The sequence below is a fragment of the Thalassophryne amazonica genome, chromosome 11, assembly GCF_902500255.1.
Source record: "Thalassophryne amazonica chromosome 11, fThaAma1.1, whole genome shotgun sequence".
Lineage (NCBI taxonomy): Eukaryota > Metazoa > Chordata > Actinopteri > Batrachoidiformes > Batrachoididae > Thalassophryne > Thalassophryne amazonica.
Genome location: NC_047113.1, coordinates 77,484,259 through 77,507,315, shown reverse-complemented (window position 1 = coordinate 77,507,315; position 23,057 = coordinate 77,484,259). Strand labels below are relative to the sequence as shown.

At 44.8% G+C, this 23,057-nt stretch overlaps 1 protein-coding gene across 1 annotated transcript in view; it reads left to right on the top strand.

Annotated features, from left to right (window-relative positions):
* mgat4b (alpha-1,3-mannosyl-glycoprotein 4-beta-N-acetylglucosaminyltransferase B) overlaps window positions 1–23,057 on the top strand; it is a 112,855-nt gene that overhangs the window by 25,093 nt on the left and 64,705 nt on the right. Inside the window, exons 2-4 of the mRNA XM_034182234.1 lie at window positions 3,091–3,270; window positions 5,717–5,860; window positions 9,333–9,466. Of these exons, the coding sequence (XP_034038125.1) occupies window positions 3,091–3,270; window positions 5,717–5,860; window positions 9,333–9,466 (458 nt within the window). The remainder of the gene's footprint in view (window positions 1–3,090; window positions 3,271–5,716; window positions 5,861–9,332; window positions 9,467–23,057) is intronic.

The window sequence follows — 23,057 nt, the reverse complement described above, 5'->3', positions numbered from 1 at the left end:
CAAAACACTCCCCGCAGGCCAGCCTCCTTTGTCTGACGTTTGTTTTTACTTTGGCCCTGCTCGTGTCCATAGCCTCCTCAGCAGGGGGAGCTGTAGCCACACGGAGCTCTCTGGCAGTGAAGCGTGGGGACGACGTCACCCTTTCAGAACCGGAAGGGGGAGGGACGGCTCCTGCCCGGTCACGCCCCCCGGCCTGCTCCCGACGATGCTCATTCAAACGGTTGTCTAAGCGTATAACCAAATCGCCAAGCCCATCAAAATCCCGCGGTTCCTCCTTAGCCAGCAGGTGCTCCTTCAGGACCGGAGACAGTCCATTTACGAAAGCGGCGCGGAGCGCAACGTTATTCCAGCCGGACCTCGCTGCCGCGATGCGGAAGTCGACTGCATACTCGGCTGCGCTGCGACGCCCCTGTCTCATTGACAGCAGCACGCTCGAAGCGGTCTCGCCTCTGTTGGGATGGTCAAAAACTTGTTTGAACTCCTGTACAAACCCAGCATAAGACGTTAGGAGCCGTGAATTCTGCTCCCAAAGCGCCGTAGCCCAGGCGCGTGCCTCTCCTCGAAGCAGATTAATAACATAAGCCACCCGGCTGGCGTCTGACTCGTACATGACAGGACGCTGTGAAAAGACGAGCGAACAGTGCATGAGGAAGTCTGCGCACGTCTCAACACAGCCTCCGTACGGTTCCGGAGGGCTTATGTATGCTTCAGGGGACGGTGGGAGGGGGTCGTTGAACGACCAGTGGAACGTCTGTTACAGGCCCAGGACCAGCAAGAGGAGTGGCTGCAGCAGCGCCCTGATCGCGCGCTTCCACCCTGGCGGTGAGAGCCTCCACCCTCCGGTTAAGGAGAACATTCTGCTTGGTCACTAAATCCAGCCGAGCCGTGAAGGCGGTTAAGATCCGCTGCAGCTCACTCAACACGCCTCCCGCTGACGCCTGCGCTCCTGGCTCTTCCATTGGCCGTTCAAGCTCGGGTTGACGCCCCTCGGAATCCATGACGAATGGCCGAGAAATCCTGTTGGGAAGGTGTCGTAGCACGGACCCACAACAGGGGGCGCTAAAGAACGGACAATGAATAAGCCAAAAAGTAACAATTTAATGTTGTGACAACACACAAAATCAGTAAAGTCAATTAACACCAGGTGACGTGTGGGCAGGCTCGAAGATAGAAGACCCCTGACGAGAGAGGAGCCGCGTCCCACACGGCTTCCACCACCAACGGTCTGAAGAACACCGGAGCCGCCAAGTCCCGAATCCCCAGGTGGCCTCTGTCTTCGGCTGTCGACCCTGGTACTGCTGGCAGAAAACAAAGACAAAATGAATGAGTGTGAATCCGCACACTCAGTAATCCACAGTCTGCACTCAGTTAGGAGGGAGCACCTCCACCTCCAATCACACACTCATGCAGCTCCTGTTTAAACCACTTATCTGGTTTGGGGTGTGAGGCGAAGCCGTCGCTGTCACACCAAACGCCAATCCCACAGATAAGGACGAACACCACAGGATAACGGCTGCAAAAGAAGTTCAGATTATCACTCAACGATATGAGTCAGCAGAGAAGTTACCTCTTCGGTAGCTGATTTCTCGGCGGGGAGGTGGAGTTGCAGTCCGGCTTATATAGTGGTGTAGATGAGTGACAGCTGGTGCGATGAGTGACAGCTGTCACTTCTTCTGGGTCTGGTGCCCTCTCGTGCTTGGAGCCCGCACTCCAAGCAGGGCGCCCTCTGGTGGTGGTGGGCCAGCAGTACCTCCTCTTCAGCGGCCCACACAACAAATTAAGCAATGAATCCAAACCTAAACCCCAAACCAGGGCAGAACCTGACAGTTATTAGGGTCAAGTTTGTTATTAGCCCTTGGTTCCAAATATTGGGGAACATCTCGGAGCTCAGGACAATGTTAAAGAACTTTAATGTGGCCAGTTGGAATTTGGGATCTGTGGATTTAAGCGTTTCATTCAGGATGTTGTCGACACCACAGCCCTTCGTGGTGACAGTGGATTTGAATTTTTCCTGCAGTTCTTTTAGGGTCATGGGGTCATCTAGTGGGTTCTGGTCAGTTCTTTTAGGGTCATGGGGTCATCTAGTGGGTTCTGATCATCTTTGATGTTTGACTCTCAGCTTTGTACTTTGTTCTCTTTGGTTTCCTCTATTGGACCAAATGTCTTGGTGAAGTGGTTTAACCCACACAGCTCCAGTTTCTACGGACACATCTACATGTTTTTGATTATTTTTGGTTGTTCCAATTTCATGAGCTCAGTGGAGCAGGTCAGTTCTGATTTGTACCACATTAGCGAACCTCCTGAGTCTCTTCCTTGGTCAAATATATGGAAATGAATGAATTGTTCATTTTTTACTTCATGACTTTGATTTTGTTTTAAATCAAATAAAAGCTGCTCCACTCTGATACAAAACAATATGACTGTTTCAAACCATCTGTCAAACATTCTGCCGTGACCTTGTGGAAAACATACATAGAACATCTTACTGCAACATTCTGAAACATTTTGTTAAGACATTTCCGAGACTCAACACTTTAATGTTTTCCAAATGCATTTGGAGAAAAACCTTTGTGATACCAAAGCAAAGCATTTTGGATACGTTTTGTGTTTCCTGGATATGCACCATTACTGTATCATTATTAGCTCTTGTTATCACAAAGGTTAGGATAACTTTAGGTTTGGATTAAGTTCCACTGAATCCAAACTCAGACTCAAAGGGGGTCACTGGTCTGCTTGAGGTTTCTTCCTCAGAGGGAGTTTTTCCTTACCACTGTTGCTCTGGGGGTTAGTAAGGTTAGACCTTACTTATGTGAAGTGCCTTGAGGCAACTCTGTTGTGATTTGGCGTGATATAAATGAAAATAAACTGAAATTAAAATTTTACTTGATTTTAGTTTGGGTTAACTTTATGTTCACTTTGACCTTAGTTGCTTGCTGGAGCCGGTTTAATTTCCTGAAACCATAACATCATAATTTATGGAAAGAGGACACGAGCCGGTTCTGAGTTCAGCAGGATGATATGTGACTGATTTACCAAGAAAGAAGACACAAATGGGTGAAAACTGTTAAAACTATTAATCCTGCTCTTTAGGAGATGTGGTCGATATTTATCAGAGGGAGTTCCTGGCACTGAGGGAGCGCCTTCACTCGGCAGAACAGGAGAACCTTCGTCGATCCAAAGAACTGAATTTGGTTCTGGAGGAGATTAAGAGGGCCATTGCAGAGAAACAGGCACTAAGAGACATCAACCGAACCTGGAGCAGCCTGTCAGGTCAGAATGCATGTTCAAAGGTTCCCCCAATTCAGTATATCCAGTTCATTCATTCATTCATTTATTTTATATCTGCTTAACCAAATTAAGGGTTATGGGGGAGCTGCAGTGTATCTCAGTGGTTAGTGGGTTCATCCTGGACAGGACTCCAGTTTGTCACATACAGACAAACAGACACATTCACACCTATGGACAGTTTAAAGTTTCCAGTCCATCTAACTAGCATGTCTTGGATGTGGGAGGAAGCCCGAGCACCCGGAGGGAACCCACACAAGCACGGGGAGAACACGCAAACTCCACACAGAAAGGCCACAGGTGGGAATCGATCCCACGACCTTCTTGCTGTGAGGCAACAGTGCTAACCTCTAACCCACCGTGACACCTATATCCAGGTCAAATTGTTCTAATTTTATTCTAACATCTGACCTAGTTTGTCCAGCTTTAAACAAATCTGACTCTGCCTTGGTCCACCATGTATTGACCAAGATTTGCAGAGTCTTTGTAGCTATCGAATCTTCTATCACAGGCATTGGTCACACCAGGTCTAATATGATCTAATATGATATGATAGAAATTTATGCACCTGCCTGATTTTGTTTAAAGAATTATTGCACACTTTCTGTAAATCCTATAAACTTCATTTCATTTCTCAAATATCAGTGTGTTTGTCTGCTGTATGATATATTTCACTGAAATTGCTGATCCAAACAACCAATGATTTATAAAGGAAAATCATGGAAATTATCAGGGGTGCACAAACTTTTGCATACAACTGTAGGTTAGCATTCAACACCATCCTCCCTCATGGCCTCATGAGGAACCTGCTGAACCTCGGTCTACCTCATTCCACATGTCTTTGGATTAAGGACTTTCTGTGAGATGGCTCACAGAGAGTCAGCATTGGCTCCCACATATCCACAGCTCTCACACTCAGCACCGGTTCCCCTCAAGGCTGCATGCTGAGCCCGCTGCTCTTCATCCTCTACGTCTCTGACTGCACCCCGTCCACACCTGCAACAGCTTCTTTAAGTATGCAGATGACACCACAGTGGTGGGTTGTATCACTGGAGGAGATGAGCCCGCCTACCAGGACAGTGTGGTGTAGAGAAAATAACCGGCTCCTGAACACATCCAAAACAAAGGAGCTAATCATCAGGAGAAACCAAACATACATTCAGCCCATTATCATTGGGGGGACACCTGTGTGGAAAGGGTCAGGGACTTCTATTTCCTGAAAGTCCACATAGAGGAGAAACTGACCTGGTACAAGAACACCACACACTTGGTAAAGAAGGCACAGCAAAGACTCCACTTTCTGAGAATCCTCAGGAAAAATAACATCAACCAGAGATGTCTGGTGTCTTTTTCTCGCTCTACCATGGAAAGCATCCTCACATACGGCTGCACGTGGTTTACTAGCTGCACCAGGACCAACAGGAAAGAGCTCCAGAGAAGATCACTGGCTGCCCTCTACCCACACTGGGGGACCTTCATAGCTCTGACTGTCTCAGGACAGCCAACACCATCCTAAAGTACTTGCCCCACCCTGGACACTCTCTGTTTGACCAGCTGCCATCAGGCAGATGGGATAGGACCATTAAAGGAAGAACAAATAGACTGAAAAACAGTTTCTCCCCTCTAACTGCTCTTAGAGTGTTGAATGGAACCAAAGAGCCAGAACACATGACACACTTGGAATGAGGGAAATATTTGTTTATGTGTAATATCCACTGCCACTGAAATAGCCACAGTTTTGTACATACTTTTCTCTTTTTTTGTATGTAATCTCTTTTTTGCGACTACATTCTCATATGTTTTTTTTTTAATTTGCACTCTGGACATTCCTCTATCATTCGGTTAAATGTTATGTTTATTTTTCTTTTCTTCTCCACACCTTTTAAATCTGTGTGTGGTTAACTCAGGTTTATAGCTGCAGTGATAGGCTACACCTTACCTTTAGTTGTACTTTGTTACAATGACAAATTAAGTATCTGTAATTCTTCCTGTGGGATCCAGAGCCATTCCCAAGCCATCAGGGAAATATAATCACTGTACTGTGTCCTAGGTCTTCCCCTGGGCCTCCTCCCATTTGGATGTGCTTGGAAGACCTTCCTAGAGAGTCAACCAGGGGCATCTCACCAGCTGCCTGATACAGCTCAGGTGGCTCCTTTCGATGTGAAGAAGCAGCAGCTTTAAGACAAAGTTTACCATGCTATAGTCTAGTCCAGTGTTTTGTAATACCAATGCTCGGGACCAAGCGCACTGCAGACTTTCCATTTGTCCCTGAACTAATCAGAACAGATCAGCTTGGTCAGCTGTTTGTTCAGGGACAAACGGAAAGTCTGCAGTACGTTTGATCCAGAGGACCAGGATTGGGACACATTAATCCAGGCTAACCTAGTTCTGTCCTGTGTTTGTCTAATGTTGTCTAACCCTCTGGGTTCAGAGGAGGCCAGGCTGAAGTTGTGGAATGTGACAAGCAGTAAAAATGTCCTACAGCTTCCCTCCATCTTCCATCATCTTCCTCACCTGCTGAGCAGAGAGGAGAGCCTGCAGCCTGCTGTTCACCTGGGACAGGGACGCACCGGAGGTAACTTCACTGTCCTGGGCCAAACCAGCACACAACAGATCAAATGAAACAAGCTCTTTCTCTAATAAGAAGATTTCTCACCATTCAACACATTTTTTCTGTTTGGGGTGTAGAAGTTGTGATGAATTAAGGAGACATAGTTTCTCCATTTTGGCAATGCAAGTGCACGCCGTTTATTTCTCTCATTAATTCTGCATGTTTGTCGTTGTGGTAGTTCGTATATTTTTATTCACAGAAGTCACAGATATTGATACACCAGGTGCCAAGACAGGAAAAACATCAAAGCTGCTGAGATGCTTATTTGTACAGAATACTCATGCAGGACATGCGACACTTTGTCTGCGCTCTACACATTTGGGGGTGTTGCACTAGGTATGGTGAATTATGTGTCCACTTTGTGTCCACTGAATGGTTACTTAGTGAGACTCACATGAGGAGGATCACTGACACTTTAGGGAACATCAGACACCACATTTAGTCCACATGGTGAGTTTCTCTGGGTATGTTTGTGCCTCAGTGTTGAGGACCCAGGGAGCTGGGGAAGGTCAAGGCCACGCCCACATTTCACCTGGTTGCAGCCTAACCCTAACCCAGCACAAAGGACTAGACTTAAAAGGTTTGACGTGACTGACATGGAATGTAGGATGGATATGCATAGACCTAGGTAAATGGAGCTGAGGACCATTTACGGTCCAAAGCAGCCTTATATTGGGCCAAGGATCGACATGTGAGATGGCAAGATGGCATGCGAACAGCCATGTGTGTGTGTGTGTGTGTGTGTGTGTGTGTGTGTGTGTGTGTGTGTGTGTGTGTGTGTGTGTGTGTGTGTGTGTGTGTGTGTGTGTGTACAATGTTCGTGCAAGACGTTGGACTTGGGTGGTTGGAAGAAGTTGGACAACTGTCAAACGGAACGCTGACGGTATGGGAATTACGCAAACGATGAGGAACCGTCAAGACAGAAAGCAAAATGGAATACAGACGACTTGAAGTTGTCATCAGGATTCGTACAGGAACGAAGCTGGAGGACGGTTAAATGATGTCTCTGAAAGTCAATGTAAGTCCAGATTTATTATTTCATTTTGGCTTCAGTGTCCTTTGCTAGTGCCGTGTGACCGGGGCATCATTGCTAGGAAAGTTCAGCGACCAAAATACCAACAGTCTGGGAGCAATGACCATCTTTTCAGTATTATTTGATTTCTTTGTGCGGCTGACATCGTTATTCAAGCATTCAAAAGGCTATTCCTACCGCCACATAACTGCAACCACACATGAGAAAGTTTCTTGACAGTTCTTGTTATTGAAAGAAGCTGCGTCTTCCTAATTGGATAGAGTTGTGATGTCATCACATATGCGTGTAGGCACTGTCTAGCGGGAGCTTGAAAATCCTCCATTTGTTCCAATTCATGACCATCCACTGCTCTGACCACAAGAGGGTGCGAGAGGCGAAATAATCTAAGGTTCAGGGACCTGGCGAGAGAAGATAATATTAAATTGACATCAGAACCGTAATCCACAAATGCAAGTACCAAGACCGAGGACTGGTCAGATTATAATTTAGCAGAAATTCCATTTTGTGAAGCGGAGGAAGAAATAGAATTTAAACTCACCTGCACAGACATTTGAGATGTAGCAGAGGCATCCCAGACCGGACAACTGGAGATCATATGACTTGACTGTCCACAATAAAAACAAAGTCTGTCTTCCCGTTTGTGGCGTTGTTCCTCCGGGGACAGATGTGTTCGGCCCAGCTGCATGGGTTCTTCGGATCCGCACTGAGCTACATTGGCTTCAGGATGATGGCATGTGGACGGCTGAGGAGTGGGCATGGTGGAGCATCACAGCAGAAAGCGAGCCTCACGGTGGGGATGTTCAGCCAGATGATGGTTGATCCGGATGGCCAGAGCTATGAGCTCATCTAGGTCTTCAGGAAGATCGATGGCGATGAGTTGATCCTGGACGTCATTAGCCAGCCCCTGGAAGAACACATCAAGGAGGGCGGCTGGGTTCCATTCACTCTTGGTGGCGAGCATGCGGAAGTTGACACCGTAGTCGGCCACATGACGGGTGCCCTGCTTCAGCCTCAGGAGTGAGCGCGCTGCCTCGCGCCCCAGGATGTGTGCTGGAACACCTGCTGCAACGCTGTGGTAAATGCTTGGACCAAGGAACAGGAAGGTGACTGACAGCTAAATTCAGTGGTAGCCCACGCCGCAGCCCAGCCGGACAGGTCAGATATCCTAAATGGTATGTTCGCCTTTTCAGACGGAAACATAGATGACATAAGTTCATAGTGCAACTCACACTGTGTGATGAATGACATCACCAGTCTCTCCAGAGAACTGTTCTGGGCGGGAAAGTTGATTACAGATGATGGGCTCTGGTACGGAAGCTGGTAAGGCGGCCAGTGGATCTGTAGGCAGGTGACTGGTGTTACCTTTAGCCGGGTCTGGGCTGGCCTGAAAGTCGAGCTTCGGCAGGAGTTGTTCCATTTGGGTACTCACGGAAGACATGAAGGCGGCTTGACGCTGAGCTAGCTTGCGAAAGCCAGTGCTGAGTGATGAGTCGTTCCTCTTGTTGGGCTAGCTCCTTGCTGTGATGGCGTATTGCCAGCTGAAAGGACTCGAGTCCGCTGAGTCAATCATTGGCCAAATTGATCTATCAGGCTTAGTAGACAGAGATGGCTGGACACAAATGCAGGACTCAAACAAAAGGCTCTGTGAGTAAAAATAGTTTACTGAAATGGCAAACGGGGTCCAGTACACAAGGAGGCAGTTCAACAAGAGCAGAAGTACAAGGAACATCAGGCTTAGACGTGGTCGGGTACACAACAGGTGATCAAAAACACGAGAGGCAAACGGGTCGAGGAAATACACAAAACAGAGCTGGGGAGAAGGCACAAGGTGCATCAATCTGGAGAGGAGCAGAGCAAACTGTCGAACTTAAATACACCCAGGTGATGAGCTGCAAATAGGGAACAGGTGTGCATGGAAAGCACCAGAACGAGGGTGTGGACAGAGAGATGGAAACGCCCACCACCAAGAACCAAGAGACAGGCAAGAGAGAAAGGGACAGACAGACCCAAGTAGGAAAAAAACCCAGGAAGTGAATAAACATATCAGAAAGTAACTGAACAAACAAAGCAACCCAAAACATAAAACAAAGCAAAACAAAAACTCAAATCCTGACAGGGTCTGCACGTGATGGTCAAGATGGCGTTGTTGTGTTGTTTGCCTCAGTAGAACGAACAATGTCAATAATGTTAAACATGAAGCTGTCAATGAATACATGACACTCATGAAGTTAGAGATGTTTATCTGTTTTAAGCATCAATTAAAGACTTTAAGACCTTTTCCACTTTCCATAGTCCAGCCAGAACAGCATAGAAAGAACGAGGCAGCCATTAGTTAAATCACTGATAAACAAACAGATAGCCCCAAAATCAAATAAAACTACTTTTGCCTGTTTGTGTGTGCAGTTTCCATAGTGATGGGCATTCCCAGTGTGAAGAGGGAGGTCCACTCATACTTGGCGGACACCCTCAGCTCTCTGATGTCGGAGCTCAGCACAGCTGAGAGGGATGACTGTGTCATTGTTGTCTTCATTGCAGAGGTTAGTGTTTGTGGACTGACCCTAATGACTGTCCCTTACACGGGACTCGGACTGACCTGAAATGACTGTCCCTAACACAGGACTTGGACTGACCCATAACGACTGTCCCTGATACATGACTCGGTCTGACCCGTAATGACTGTCCCTGACACGAGAGTCGGACTGACCCGTAACGACTGTCCGTGATACGTGACTCGGTCTGACCCGTAACGACTGTCCCTGACACGGGACTCAGACTCAAGGGCGTAGGTTTGGTCTCAGCTTTGGTAGGGACAATACCCCCCCGGCCCCCCTGCCCACCACCACCACCCCCTAACCCACTCATACCATTAGACGCACAAGTACAGCATAATACATAACATATGACGACATAATGCTGAATAATTTAACACTTTATTTACATTATTAAGTGTGTAGGCAAACAAACAAATAGCTTAAATAACAAAATTGCACCCAAAATCACTAATCTATTCTATAGGCCTACACCTGAGAGAACAAGACAACAAAAAAATACTTGTGGAGCTAACAAAAAAAAAAAAAGTTTTCGCAACCAAGATGTATAATCTATTCTCTTCATCAATAATGCAGTTGTAGGTATCTGCCAACCTAATTTGCCAAAAGATTTCCAATGATATATATGGTGTATTACGGTAAACGTAAGCCTGTGATGTCATAACGCAAAGGAAAAACACGGAAGTTTCACACAAGTGCGCCGCTGAAAAAAAAAACAAAAAAAAAACTAGTGCGCCGCTGATTCTCATTACCGTAAGTTCTCATATAAGCCCTCACTCTGAAAAATTTGACAGCAAGCCAAGAACCCGTTCTTTCCAACAGTGCGTTCGGTGACTTTTGAAACAAGGGAAAGTATGAAAAAGAGCGCAAAAGTGACAGAAAGTACAGAGACAGACAGCAAACATAAATGTAGTAATTTTTGAGGAAAAGGCAGGATGTTAGTGTCATTTGTGAAGGTGTGTGTGCGTGTTTGTGTGGGTGTGCAGTTTATTGTAAGTGTGGCGCACAGCATTGTTCGCAAGCCCTCCACCCCGCCCTTCTTGTTTTTCTGCACCGGAGCAGTGTTGCCAGATATGAAATATGAAACTATCGTACCAAAACCTCAAAATGATCGTATTTTGGGAGAAATTATCGTACACAAACAAAACGCATACAACGTAGCTATTTTAGCGTTTTTTTTTTTTTTAATTTACAAAGAATTTTATGTCACATTTTTAAACAGTAATTATAGTAATGGGGAAACTATGGCACAAAAACAACGCAAATGCACTACCAGACTAGAAACATTTTTTTTTTCTGTGAAGGGACACAAACGTGTTAATTACCAGACTAGAAAGAGTCGAATTCAACCTCGAGGTCGCTGTTGTCATCCGATGCCATGGCCACTTGTGCAGATTTTGTTGAACACAGAAAAAATGTTGACACCTCCATAAGGAACTTTTTTTTATTTTTCTTGTATATCTCTTTGCTCTTGTGTTTTGTTCGTTTGTTATTGCATTTGTTGAAATAAAGTTTCGAAAAAAAAAGATGGCTGGGGAATCTTCCTGTCACGGCAGAGATTGGATGGAACTCATTACTCTGTATGAGAGGGGGCGGGCTTTCAAATGACGGTCGCCAAAAGCCAGCAGCAGCCCTGTGTGTGGTGTGTCTTTGATGCCGACTGAGTGCAACGCCTGCAAAATGATTCTTGGGTGTCAGAGAGAGATGTGTGTTTGGCCAACCAACTGAAATTATCGTACATATTGGATTTTTTCCCATTATTGATCGTACATCGTACAGAGGGCACAACTATCGTACAAATACGATAATTATCGTACATCTGGCAACACTGCACCGGAGCCACCCATCCTCTCTGCTCCGGGACCTCCCACTTTACAAATGAAGCACTGCCTGCCACGAGATGCACTTTGTTTACGTCCATGTGAGAAGAACGTGAGCTAATGAAATTGCAACATGGGTAACCCTGTAACTCTGGCACGTCGAAAACACAAAACATGACGACTAAAATTATAGTATCGAGTTCGCAAAAAAATAGTGAATGATTTGTTATATAAACAAAATGCTAAATATTGGTAGGGACTATTTTGCCATCCCAAAATATTGCTTGTGACTTGTCCCTATGGTCCATATGCAAACCTACGCCCCTGCTCAGACTGACCCGTAATGACTGTCCCTCACATGGGACACGGTCTGACCCATAACGACTGTCCCTGACACGGGACTTGGTCTGACCCGTAATGACTGTCCCTGGTGTTAAGGTTCATATTTCCATTGTCTTACATTGCTCTTGGGATTCTTTAATTAGCTTTATTCACAACCCCAATTTCAATGAAGTTGGGACGTTGTGTAAAATGTAAAAAAAAAACAGAATACAATGATTTGCAAATCCTCTTCAACCTATATTCAATTGAATACACCACAAAGACAAGATATTTAATGTTCAAACTGATAAACTTTATTGTTTTTGTGCAAATATTTGCACATTTTGAAATGGAGGCCTGCAGCATGTGTCAAAAAAGCTGGGACGGTGGTATGTTTACCACTGTGTTACACAACCTTTCCTTCTAACAACACTCAATAAGCGTTTGAGAACTGAGGACACTAATTGTTGAAGCTTTGTTGGTGGAATTCTTTCCCATTCTTGCTTGATGTACGACTTCAGTTGTTCAACAGTCCGGGGTCTCTGTTGTCATATTTTGCGCTTCATAATGCGCCACACATTTTCAATGGGCAACAGGTCTGGACTGCAGACAGGCCGGTCTAGTACCCGCACTCTTTTACTACAAAGCCACGCTGTTGTAACACATGCAGAATGTGGCTTGGCATTGTCTTGCTGAAATAAGCAGGGACGTCCCTGAAAAAGATGTTGCTTGGATGGCAGCATGTGTTGCTCCAAAACCTGGATGTACCTATCAGCATTGATGGTGCCATCACAGATGTGTAAGTTGCCCATGCCATGGGCAATAACACACCCCCTTACCATCACAGATGCTGGCTTTTGAACTTTGCGCTGGTAACAATTTGGATGGTCTTTTTCCTCTTTTGTCTGGAGGACACGACGTCCACGATTTCCCAAAACAATTTGAAACGTGGACTCATCAGACCACAGCACACTTTTCCTCTTTGGGTCTGTCCATTTCAAATGAGCTCGGGTCCAGAGAAAGCAGCGGCATTTCTGGGTATTGTTGGTGTATGGCTTTTGCTTTGCATGATAGAGTTTTAACTTGCACTTGTAGATGTAGCGATGAACTGTGTTAACTGACAATGGTTTTCTGAAGTGTTCCTGCACCCACGCAGTAAGAACCTTTACACAATGATGTCGGTTTTTAATGCAGTGCCGCCTGAGGGATCGAAGGTCACAGGCATTCAATGTTGGTTTTTGGCCTTGCCGCTTGCATGTAGAAAGTTTTCCAGATTCTCTGACTCTTCTAATTATATTATGGACTGTAGATGATGGAATCCCTAAATTCCTTGCTATTAAATGTTGAGAAACATTGTTCTTAAACTGTTGGACTATTTTTTCACGCAGTTGTTCACAAAGTGGTGATCCTTGCCCCATCTTTGCTTGTGAATGGCTGAGACTTTTGGGGATGCTCCTTTTATACCCAATCATGACACTCACCTGTTTCCAAATAACCTGTTCACCTGTGGAATGTTCCAAACAGGTGTTCTTTGAGCATTCATCAACTTTCCCAGTCTTTTGTTGCCCCTGTCCCAACTTTTTTGAAATGTGTTGCAGGCATCCATTTCAAAATGAGCAAAATTTGCACAAAAACAAAAAAGTCTATCAGTTTGAACATTAAATATCTTGTCTTTGTGGTGTAATCAATTGAATATAGATTGAAGAGGATTTGCAAATCATTGTATTCTGTTTTGGGCAGCACGGTGGCTTACTGGTTAGCACTGTTGCCTCCCACATCCAAAGACATGCGGGTTAGGTGGATTAGAATCTTTAAATTGTCCATAGGTGTTATGTGTCGGATGCAGTCGGAGTACCGACCAGCGTTTGAAGTAGGACCCAGCATAAAGGAAACAGAGCACGGTTCAAAGGATAACAGAATTTAATGACATAACAGTGAGTGCTAATTAATAACAACTAAGTGCGCGGTCTGGTGAGGTGGAAGAACGGTGCGCTCCCAGCAGCATAAACGGTCCGGAGCCAGAACAGTTCGGACCCAAGGACCCCGCCGACACCCCCAGGTGGCCGCGACCAACCGAGTCTGTGAAAGAAGAAACCATCATGTGAGTCCACCACTCCACACACAGAGAGACCACTCAAAGGTGTACATAAACAGCAAACACTTCCTGGCTTAATCACCAATCAGCTTCCCACCCTGCAGGCATGGAACACCCAGTTTCAATTCTCCACTGCAGTGGAAGCTGATTAAATGACTAACATAAACAGCTCAATATAATAAGGTGTGAGGGACACCACATTACTGACTGTACTCATGTTAGTCACAAAACCTAAAATACCTCAGGAAGTGTGCTGACGAGCGTGAGACCTCACCCCCTCCTCTTTCACAGACCATGGCATCAAACCTGGTACGGTCTCTGCGTCCATGATGATGAGATGGTTCTCTAAACGTCGATCTCACCCGTCTCGTCACAAGGTCGAGTCTCTGGCAAATACACACTGTGTACTCCAGACTTAAATGCAACCATGCCCCAATCCATATAGATGCACCACAGCTGTGAGTCCTGACGAGCTGCACATGACCAGCCTCAGGTGATCAGGGTGAGGTCCTAATAACTCAGCCACACAGCCACTCAGTCCTGAACGCATGCCACCTGGAAGGAAAAACAAAAGACAGAAAACAGAAGACAGAAAACAAAAGCCAGCCAGGCACCCCAGCCACAACAATAGGTGTGTGATTGTTTGTGAATGTGTTGTTTGTCTGTTTGTGGCCCTGCGACAGACTGGTGCCCTGTACTGGGCACCAGTACAGGGCACCTGTCGCTTAGCCTCGCGCTCTGACTGCTGGGATAGGGCTCGAGCTCCCCGCGACCCTTAATTGGACTAAGTGGTTGAAGATGAGCGTGTGAGTGTGTGTGTATTCTGTTTTATGTACATTTTACACAACGTCCCAACTTCAATGGAACTGGGGTTGTATTATCAGTTCCTTGTTTCTACTGTGTTGTGTTAATTATTCCTCGTACTCTCTCTCTCTCATAGTGAATCTCCTTCCATGTCAGTTTTCCTTCATTTTAACCAGGTTGTTCCCATTGTGATTAAAATTACTTTTTCAATAGAGACCTGCGTTTGATACTGTGGATCATCATATTCTACTTGATAGGCTGGAGAATCACTTTGGGATTACTGGAACTGCCCTTACGTGGGTGACGTCATATCTGTCCAGTTGTTCTCATTGTGTTTTGTACAATAACACTACCTCTCATTTTAGTGACATGAAGTTTGGGGTTCCGCAGGGACCTGTTTTAGGCCCCTTGCTTTTTTCCCTTTATGTAGCACCCTTTGGGAATATACTGCGGCATTTTGGGATTACCTATCATTGCTATGCTGATGATACTCAGTTGTACATGCTGATAACTGCTGGTAATCTTACTCACATAAAATGTTTAGAAAATTGACTTGCATCAGTGAGAAGCTGGATGTCTAGTAACTTCCTACTTTTAAATTCTGATAAAACTGAAATGATAGTTCTTGGTCCAGCAAAACATCGGTATCAATTTGACCAGCTCGCACTTAGCTTAGATTTGTGCGTTATACATCATACAAGCAAAGTGAGTGAATTTGTTTTGTTTTTTTATGTTTTGTTGTGTGAAGGCACCTTGAGGCACTTCACACAACGACCCCATCATGAATTGACGCTATATAAATTAATAAATTTGAATTTGAATTTAGACCTGGCCAAGAATGGCACTAATACATATAGTTTTGGTTTTACTTTATCCATCAAACCATGGACACCTCAAAATGAAATCCAACCAAAATACAGGTAAAACACAATAGCATCAATCAAAACTTTAGAAATTTCAACAGTCTCAGCCTCCATGGACTTTACAGTTCAATTAAATTCAAGTGTGCACCAGAGGGTTACCAGAATGGCAGAGAAGATCACTGGGTGCCCTCTACACACACTGGGGGACCTTCATGGCTCTGACTGTCTGAGGAAGCCAGTACCATCCTAAAGGACTCGTCCCACCCTGGACACTTTCTGTTTGAGCTGCTGCCATCAGGCAGATGGTACAGGACCATTAAAGCAAGAACAAATAGACAGAAAAAACAGTTTCTACCCAACTGCTCTTAGAGCTTTGAATGCCACTGGAACCAAACAGCCAGGTCACATGACACACTTGAGTGTAATATTTGTTTTTGTACAATATTCACAGTTTTCTATGTAGTTTTCTCTTTTTTTTAAATATACAATCACTTTTTTTGCTGCTACATTCTTACAATTTTTTTCTACAGTCAGTTCATATCTTATGGACACTTCCCAGGTTGCCTTTATTATAGCTCACGTTACAGACCAGGCAAGGGATTGGGCTGTAGCAGAATGGAAGCAACAATTTCCCATTTCTCCTACTGCCATAACATTTTCCACAGCAATAAGAAAAGTATTTGAATACAGAGTTCCTGGACAGGAGGCAGTCCAGGGCCTGTTTGCCTTACAACAAGGAAGCAGCTGGGTCCTGGACTATGCCATCAAATTCAGGACCCTGGCCACTAAAGGTTGGTGGAATGTAGCTAGTGATATGTTTGCTGATGGACTTTCTGACCTTCTTAAAGACCATCCATTAGACCTACCCGAGGTCCTTGATGTGATGGTAGCACTAGCAACTACAATTGACCAAAAAAAATGAAATATCCCCTCAGAACTACATATCCAGCAGATGCTCACTTGGCAGGATGTAATTTCTGAGATGTTGTCTGCTTAATTTAATTTAATTCATTTAATTTAATTAGCTTATAATGCGCCAAATCACAGCAAAAGCTGTCTCAAGGCACCTTACATAAAACAATTCAATAAAATTTAAATAAATAATTAAAAATGAATTAAAAAAATTAAAATCCATGAATAAAAACAGAAATAAAAGAATAAAACAGATAAAAAATAAAAACTATTCATAAGAAAGAGAATAAAAATAGGTTTTCAGTCTTGACTTAAAAATGTCCACGGACTCCGACTGCCTCACGGTCGCAGGAAGACTATTCCACGGGGTGGGTACACAATATGAAAAGGCTCTTTGACCTGCTGACTTCTTCTTCACCCTGGGAACACAGAGAAGTCCCGCATCCTGCGACCGGAAAGCCCGGGCTGGCACATAAAGTTCCACCAGATCAGCCAGATAAGATGGCTCCAGTCCGTGAACAACCTTATAAGTCAATAACAAAACCTTAAAATCTGCTTTCACAGAGACAGGGAGCCAGTGCAAAGATGCCAAAATGGGTGTGATATGTTCAGACCTTCTGCTACGTGTCAGAAGTCTGGCGGCAGCATTCTGAACCAGCTGAAGACCCCTGATGCTGGACCCTGAAAATAGAACATTACAATAATCTAGTATAGAAGAAACAAAAGCATGAATCAGGGTCTCAGCATCAGCCATAGACAGGATGGGGTGGATCCTCACTATATTTCGCAGATGGAAAAAAGCAGTCCTAGTAACATCCCTGATGTGGAGGTCAAAAGACAACGTGTATCAAAATTACCCCAAGGTTCCTCATTTTGTCCGTATCATGTATGACACATGAACCCAGGCTGAGTGTCAGCTGGTCAAACTGATGCCGATGTCTCGCTGGACCAAGAACCATCATTTGAGTCTTATCAAAGTTTAAACGTTGGAAGTTACTAGACATCCAACTTCTCACTGATAGAAGACAGTCCTCCAGGGATTTTATGGGAGTGAGATTTCCCGCAGTTATCAGCATGTACAACTGAGTATCATCAGCGTAACAATGAAAGGCAATCCCAAAACTCCCCAGTATACGCCCAAGGGGTGCCACATACAGGGAGAAAAGCAAGGGGCCTAAAACAGATCCCTGTGGAACCCCAAATCTCATGTCACCAAGGTCAGAGGTAGTGCCATTATACAAGACACATTGAGAACTACTGGACAGATATGACATCAACCAGGCAAGGGCACTTCCAGTAATCCCAAAAAAATTCTCCAACCTATCAAGCAAAATATGATGATCCACTGTATCAAACGCAGCACTGAGATCTAACACCACCAAAACCATAGTGGTGTCTGAGTCCACTGCTCGCAGAAGATCATTCACTACTTTAGTGAGCGCTGTCTCTGTGGAGTGATATTTCCTAAAAGCAGACTGCAGCGGCTCAAAAAGATCATTCTTAGTGAGGTGGTCTACAAGCTGCCATGAAACCACCTTTTCTAAAATTTTGGAACAGAATGATAGATTTGATATCGGCTTGTAATTTTTCAATACACTAGGGTTAAGATTAGATTTCTTAAGTAATGGTTTAATCACTGCAGATTTAAACCATTTTGGAACAGATTCAGAGGTTATTGACAGATTAATAATTTCCAATACAGTCGGCCCAAGAGTGGGCCACAGGTCCTTAAACATTTTTGTTGGTACGGGATCAAATAAACAGGTTGTGCTTTTTGAAGACACCACAGGTTTTGTCAGCACGCCTAATGAAATACTATTAAATTCTGTCAATCTAGGTAACACCTCAATGGTAGCGGCCACCTCCATAGCAGGTTTTAATGGTTGGGCCGAGGTGTGCTGAGATATGCTCAGCCTAATATCTTCTATTTTCTTCTCAAAATAATCCAAGAAATCCTGTACTGAAAAGGGAGAATGACTAGCAGGTGGCTGCCTGTGAATAAGAAATGCTACCGTGTCAAACAAGAACTTTGAGTTATGTTTGTTTTTACTGATCAAATCAGAGTAATAGGCCCACTTTGTGGCCAGTAGTGCATGCCTGTAATCTAAAATAGCATCCCGCCACACAAGGCGGAACACCTCTAATTTGGAACAATGCCATTTCTTTTCCAAACCTCTAGCCTTCTGCCTGAGGTCATGCAAGTAACCAGTGAACCAAGGTGACTGTGCCTTGGGAGGGTGTGGCCTTAAAAGAGGATGTGCAATCTTATCAAGTGTAGTTTTAAGCACAAAATTTAGACTATCCGCAAGGCTGTCTACTGATTTAGCATTCTCCAGACTCAAAGCTAAAATATCAGGTAATCTAGCCTCAAGTTCAGTCATAGTTGAGGGTTTAATACAACGCCACAGTAGTAGACAAGGTTGTTGTTCCACTAAACGTGGCAGCGTAAATGTAAACCTGATAAATGAATGGTCAGAGGCTATAGATGCGAGAGGCAAGATGTCAATATTTGTGACAGCAAACCCACTTGCAAGAACCAGATCCAGGGTATTTCCACTAATGTGTGTTGGGTCCTGAATGCATTGGTGGAATCCTAATGCATCCACAATTTGCATAAATGATTTGCTAAGGGGATCAGAGGGCTTATTTATATGAATGTTAAAGTCACCAATCATCAAAATGTTATCTGCACTAGTTGACAAACTAGAGATGAATGCACCTAATTCAGCTAAGAAATCAGAATATGGGCCAGGAGGCCTATAAAGAGTGACAAAATAACATACGAGGTCTATTAGAAAAGTATCCGACCTTATTATTTTTTTCAAAAACCATATGGATTTGAATTGCGTCAGCCAAGGTTGAACCTTCGTGCGCATGCGTGAGTTTTTTCACGCCTGTCGGTTGCGTCATTCGCCTGGGAGCAGGCTTTGAGTGAGGAGTGGTCCACCCCTCTCGTCGATTTTTTCATTGTTTAGGAATGGCTCAGAGACTGCCGCTTTGCTTGATCAAAATTTTTTCAGAAACTGTGAGGGACATCAAAGTGGACACCATTCGAGAAATTCAGATGGTTTTTGGTGAAAATCTTATGGGCTTCAAAGAGATTACGGAGTGTTACTGTCGCTTTAAGGGCGGCCCAGAGCGACTGGTGGTGCGCCGCGCTCCGAAGCCACCATCGACAGGCTGAGCGACCATTTCATTTGGCTGTCTGGATCCGTGACCATCGTGTGCAGTTTCTCTGGTTATCACAAGAGCTGGATATCAACCATTTTCCGGCAGATTTCACTTTTAACAAGAGATTTTGTCATGGAAAGCCTAGCGGAGGCTTTGCGCGTCACGATGGATTCGCTACTGGAACGAGACAAAACCACCTCTGTTTTGGTTTCACAGGACGGCTTTGAGATGGCGTTCAGACAGCTGTCGGTGGTTTTTCCATCGAGTGATTATCCGAGAAATTGTTGATGTGCCTGGACATGCCAGAACATGTCCTGTGAGGCTTCATCACGGCGTTGCTTTGCGCCATGCGGCACCGCCGTGACGCGCGAAGCCTCCTCTCCTCTTTGCATGCCAAAATCTCCTGTAACAGTGGAATGTGCCGTTCATTTCCAAACTGGACGCTGTGTTTTATCTGGGATGTCATCTGACTAGCACAGGAATTGTGAAAAGACGTGGACATCAGCACTTTATCGGCACATTGAGACAGACGTGCGGAGGAATTCCGCGCGTCGCAGCGGTGCCGCATGGCGCAAAGCAACGCCGTGATGAAGCCTCACAGGACATGTTCTGGCATGTCCAGGCACATCCACAATTTCTCGGATAATCACTCGATGGAAAAACCACCGACAGCTGTCTGAACGCCATCTCAAAGCCATCCTGTGAGACCAAAACGGAGATGGTTTTGTCTCGTTCCAGTAGCGAATCCATCGTGACGCTCAAAGCCTCCGCTCTGCTTTCCATGACAAAATCTCTTGTTAAAAGTGAAATCTGCCGGAAAATGGTTGATGTCCAGCTCTTGTGATAACCAGAGAAATTGCACACAATGGTCACAGATCCATACAGCCATCCGTTTAGAAATGAAATGGTCGCTCAGCCTGTCGATGGCGGCTTCGGAGCGCGGTGCACCACCAGTCGCTCTGGGCCATCCTTAAAGCGACAGTAACACTCCGTAATCTCTTTGAAGCCCATAAAATTTTCACCAAAACCATCTGAATTTCTCGAATGGTGTCCACTTTGATGTCCCTCACAGTTTCTGAAAAAATTTTGATCAAGCAAAGCGGCAGTCTCTGAGCCATTCCTAAACAATGAAAAAAAACGACGAGAGGGGTGGACCACTCCTCACTCAAAGCCTGCTCCCAGGCGAATGACTCAACCGACAGGCGTGAAAAAACTCACGCATGCGCACAGAAGGTTCAAGCTTGGCTGACGCAATCACACGTGATTCAAATCCATATGGTTTTTGAAAAAAATAATAAGGTCGGATATTTTTCTAATAGACCTCGTAGCTGAGCTCCAGTTTTATGACCCTGACAGTACTTAGCATCACGGGCAGAGCGGAGAGTCAGATGCTCAAAGGAATTATATTTGTGACCCCCAACAGCTAATAAAGAAAACCTAGATTTGTAAATAAAAGCAACACCCCCGCCTTGCTTCACACCACGAGACACGTGACTAAATGTGTACGTTGGTGGACAGGCTTCATTCAGAGGAAGGAGAGTTGTGGGTTTGAGCCAGGTTTCACATAAGCCAATCATATCTAAATGATGATCCATGATTAGATCATTAATCAGCAATGATTTCGAGGACTGATCTGATGTTCAGGAGACCCAGGGTAAAGACCTCAGTGGGGATGACAGTCTGACTGTTCGGAACCTGGCGAAGCAAGCCCAGGTTCCGAGAGCACCACTGCCGCACATCATTCCGGCAAGACTTGGACAGACCAGGCCGATGGTTCTCAGAATCCGACGAGCGGCACGACCACAGGGCTTTAACCGGATCCACAGGCTCCAGGCAGCATAGATCCTGCCAGAATTCTGTGCACAGCTCATCCAGACACCAAACAGCAAGCCCAACAGAGCTTCAGCTTCACCAGTCGACCACTTCGTCTCTCCGCGGCGACAACTGCGCTTTCGGCTGAAAAGGCGCGCGAGGGAGCATGGCAACAGAAAAGCCGGCACCTCCGCTAAAAATGGGGGCGGAAAGTTCTGTCCACCTGCTCCGATAACCACACCGCAACCACGAACCGGGGCTGGAGATCCAGCAGAGTTTGGCGATCATACACCCGCAATGCCTCTGAGTCAAAAACAGCATAAATTAAAAACAATAAAATAACAAACAGACCTGGAGAGCAGCAGACGAGCAGCCAGAACACACGGCGCCATCTTGGCACTCCCTCCAAGGTGAGTCCCTCCTTAATTTTGTTGCCCACTGGTGGCTACCCCCACACACTGCAGGCATCACTCCAGTGATCACTGCAGATGCACTGTTCGGGGTTGCACACAATCAGCCCTCTTCAGTTCCTGTCTCTGAGGTAGGTGACAATCAATGTGACCTGTTCTTGTATCTGAGGTAGCTGATGAACAGTGCACTTCTCTGCCCTTGCACTTACCAGCTCTCCAGTCACTGATGCACTGCACTTATCCCAGAGAAAGCCTCCATCTTCACAGGGCTCCCCCCAGCATCCCTTCCATGGTTCCAGTGGTGGGCACAGTTCCGATAATCCGATAACCGATAATTATGGAAGATAATGTTTTCATTATCGGATTATCTTTTTAGATAACTTTAAAAACCATTATCGGACTGATTATCTTGTGATAAATTTTTGTCCGATAATTTTTAGACCGATAACGTAGTAAATAAAGCTGAACAGCTACAAATATTCATAAAACTTAAAATCAGTTGAGCATCTGCCTGTTAAATGTTTCATAGCTGATGTGTAGTTCTACCCTCTGCAAAACAGAGAAAATCTGCTTTAACAAGAAACCGCTCTATCCCCTGCAGGCAAAAGTCTGCCCCCCCCCCCCAAAAAAACTCATTTCTTTAACCCCATACTGATACGTGGGCAATATCACCCAAGTCATCCAGAGGCATACATTTTTAACTTATGGTTCAACTTTTAACCAAACTAATTTCGGACAAGTTATTTAAATTAATGTCATGTCTGAAGTTTTATAAAGTGAAAATATCAGTTATATGTTTTAGTTTTAAAGTAATGCGCTAATTTTTAAGGTTTTAGTGTGGATATATGCTGAGCCCAGCAGTGCATTATGGGTAGGATAGGTAATCTCAGTACGTTCACGACATGAGAAATGCATTTGAAACACTCTGATCAGGCTCTACGGACAACAGCATTAAACTCTAGTGCCTAAAACTCGTGAATATATTCTCTGGGTTTATAGACGTTGTTATTGTGTCTGCGTTTATTAAATTCCACGCAACTTAAATGTAGCAGACACGGATTATCTGGAATTTTGTTTTGGCAAGTTTTCAAGGTCTCTACTGCCATCTACTGGCCAGTAGTGTTCATTTGCCCTATTGACATGAGAGTCGCTGCAGTCAAACAACATATAGAGAATCAACACGATGACAGTTGTAAATTAATATTATACTACAAAAAAATGTAGTTTTTTATGCTTTTCGTCACGTTAATAAGAGACTGCATGCATGATACCCTGAAAACTTGCTAAAACAATTATAACAAATAATCCGTGTCTGTTACGTTTAATCTGCGTGGAATTTAATAAACGCAAACAGAATTTCAGACATATTAT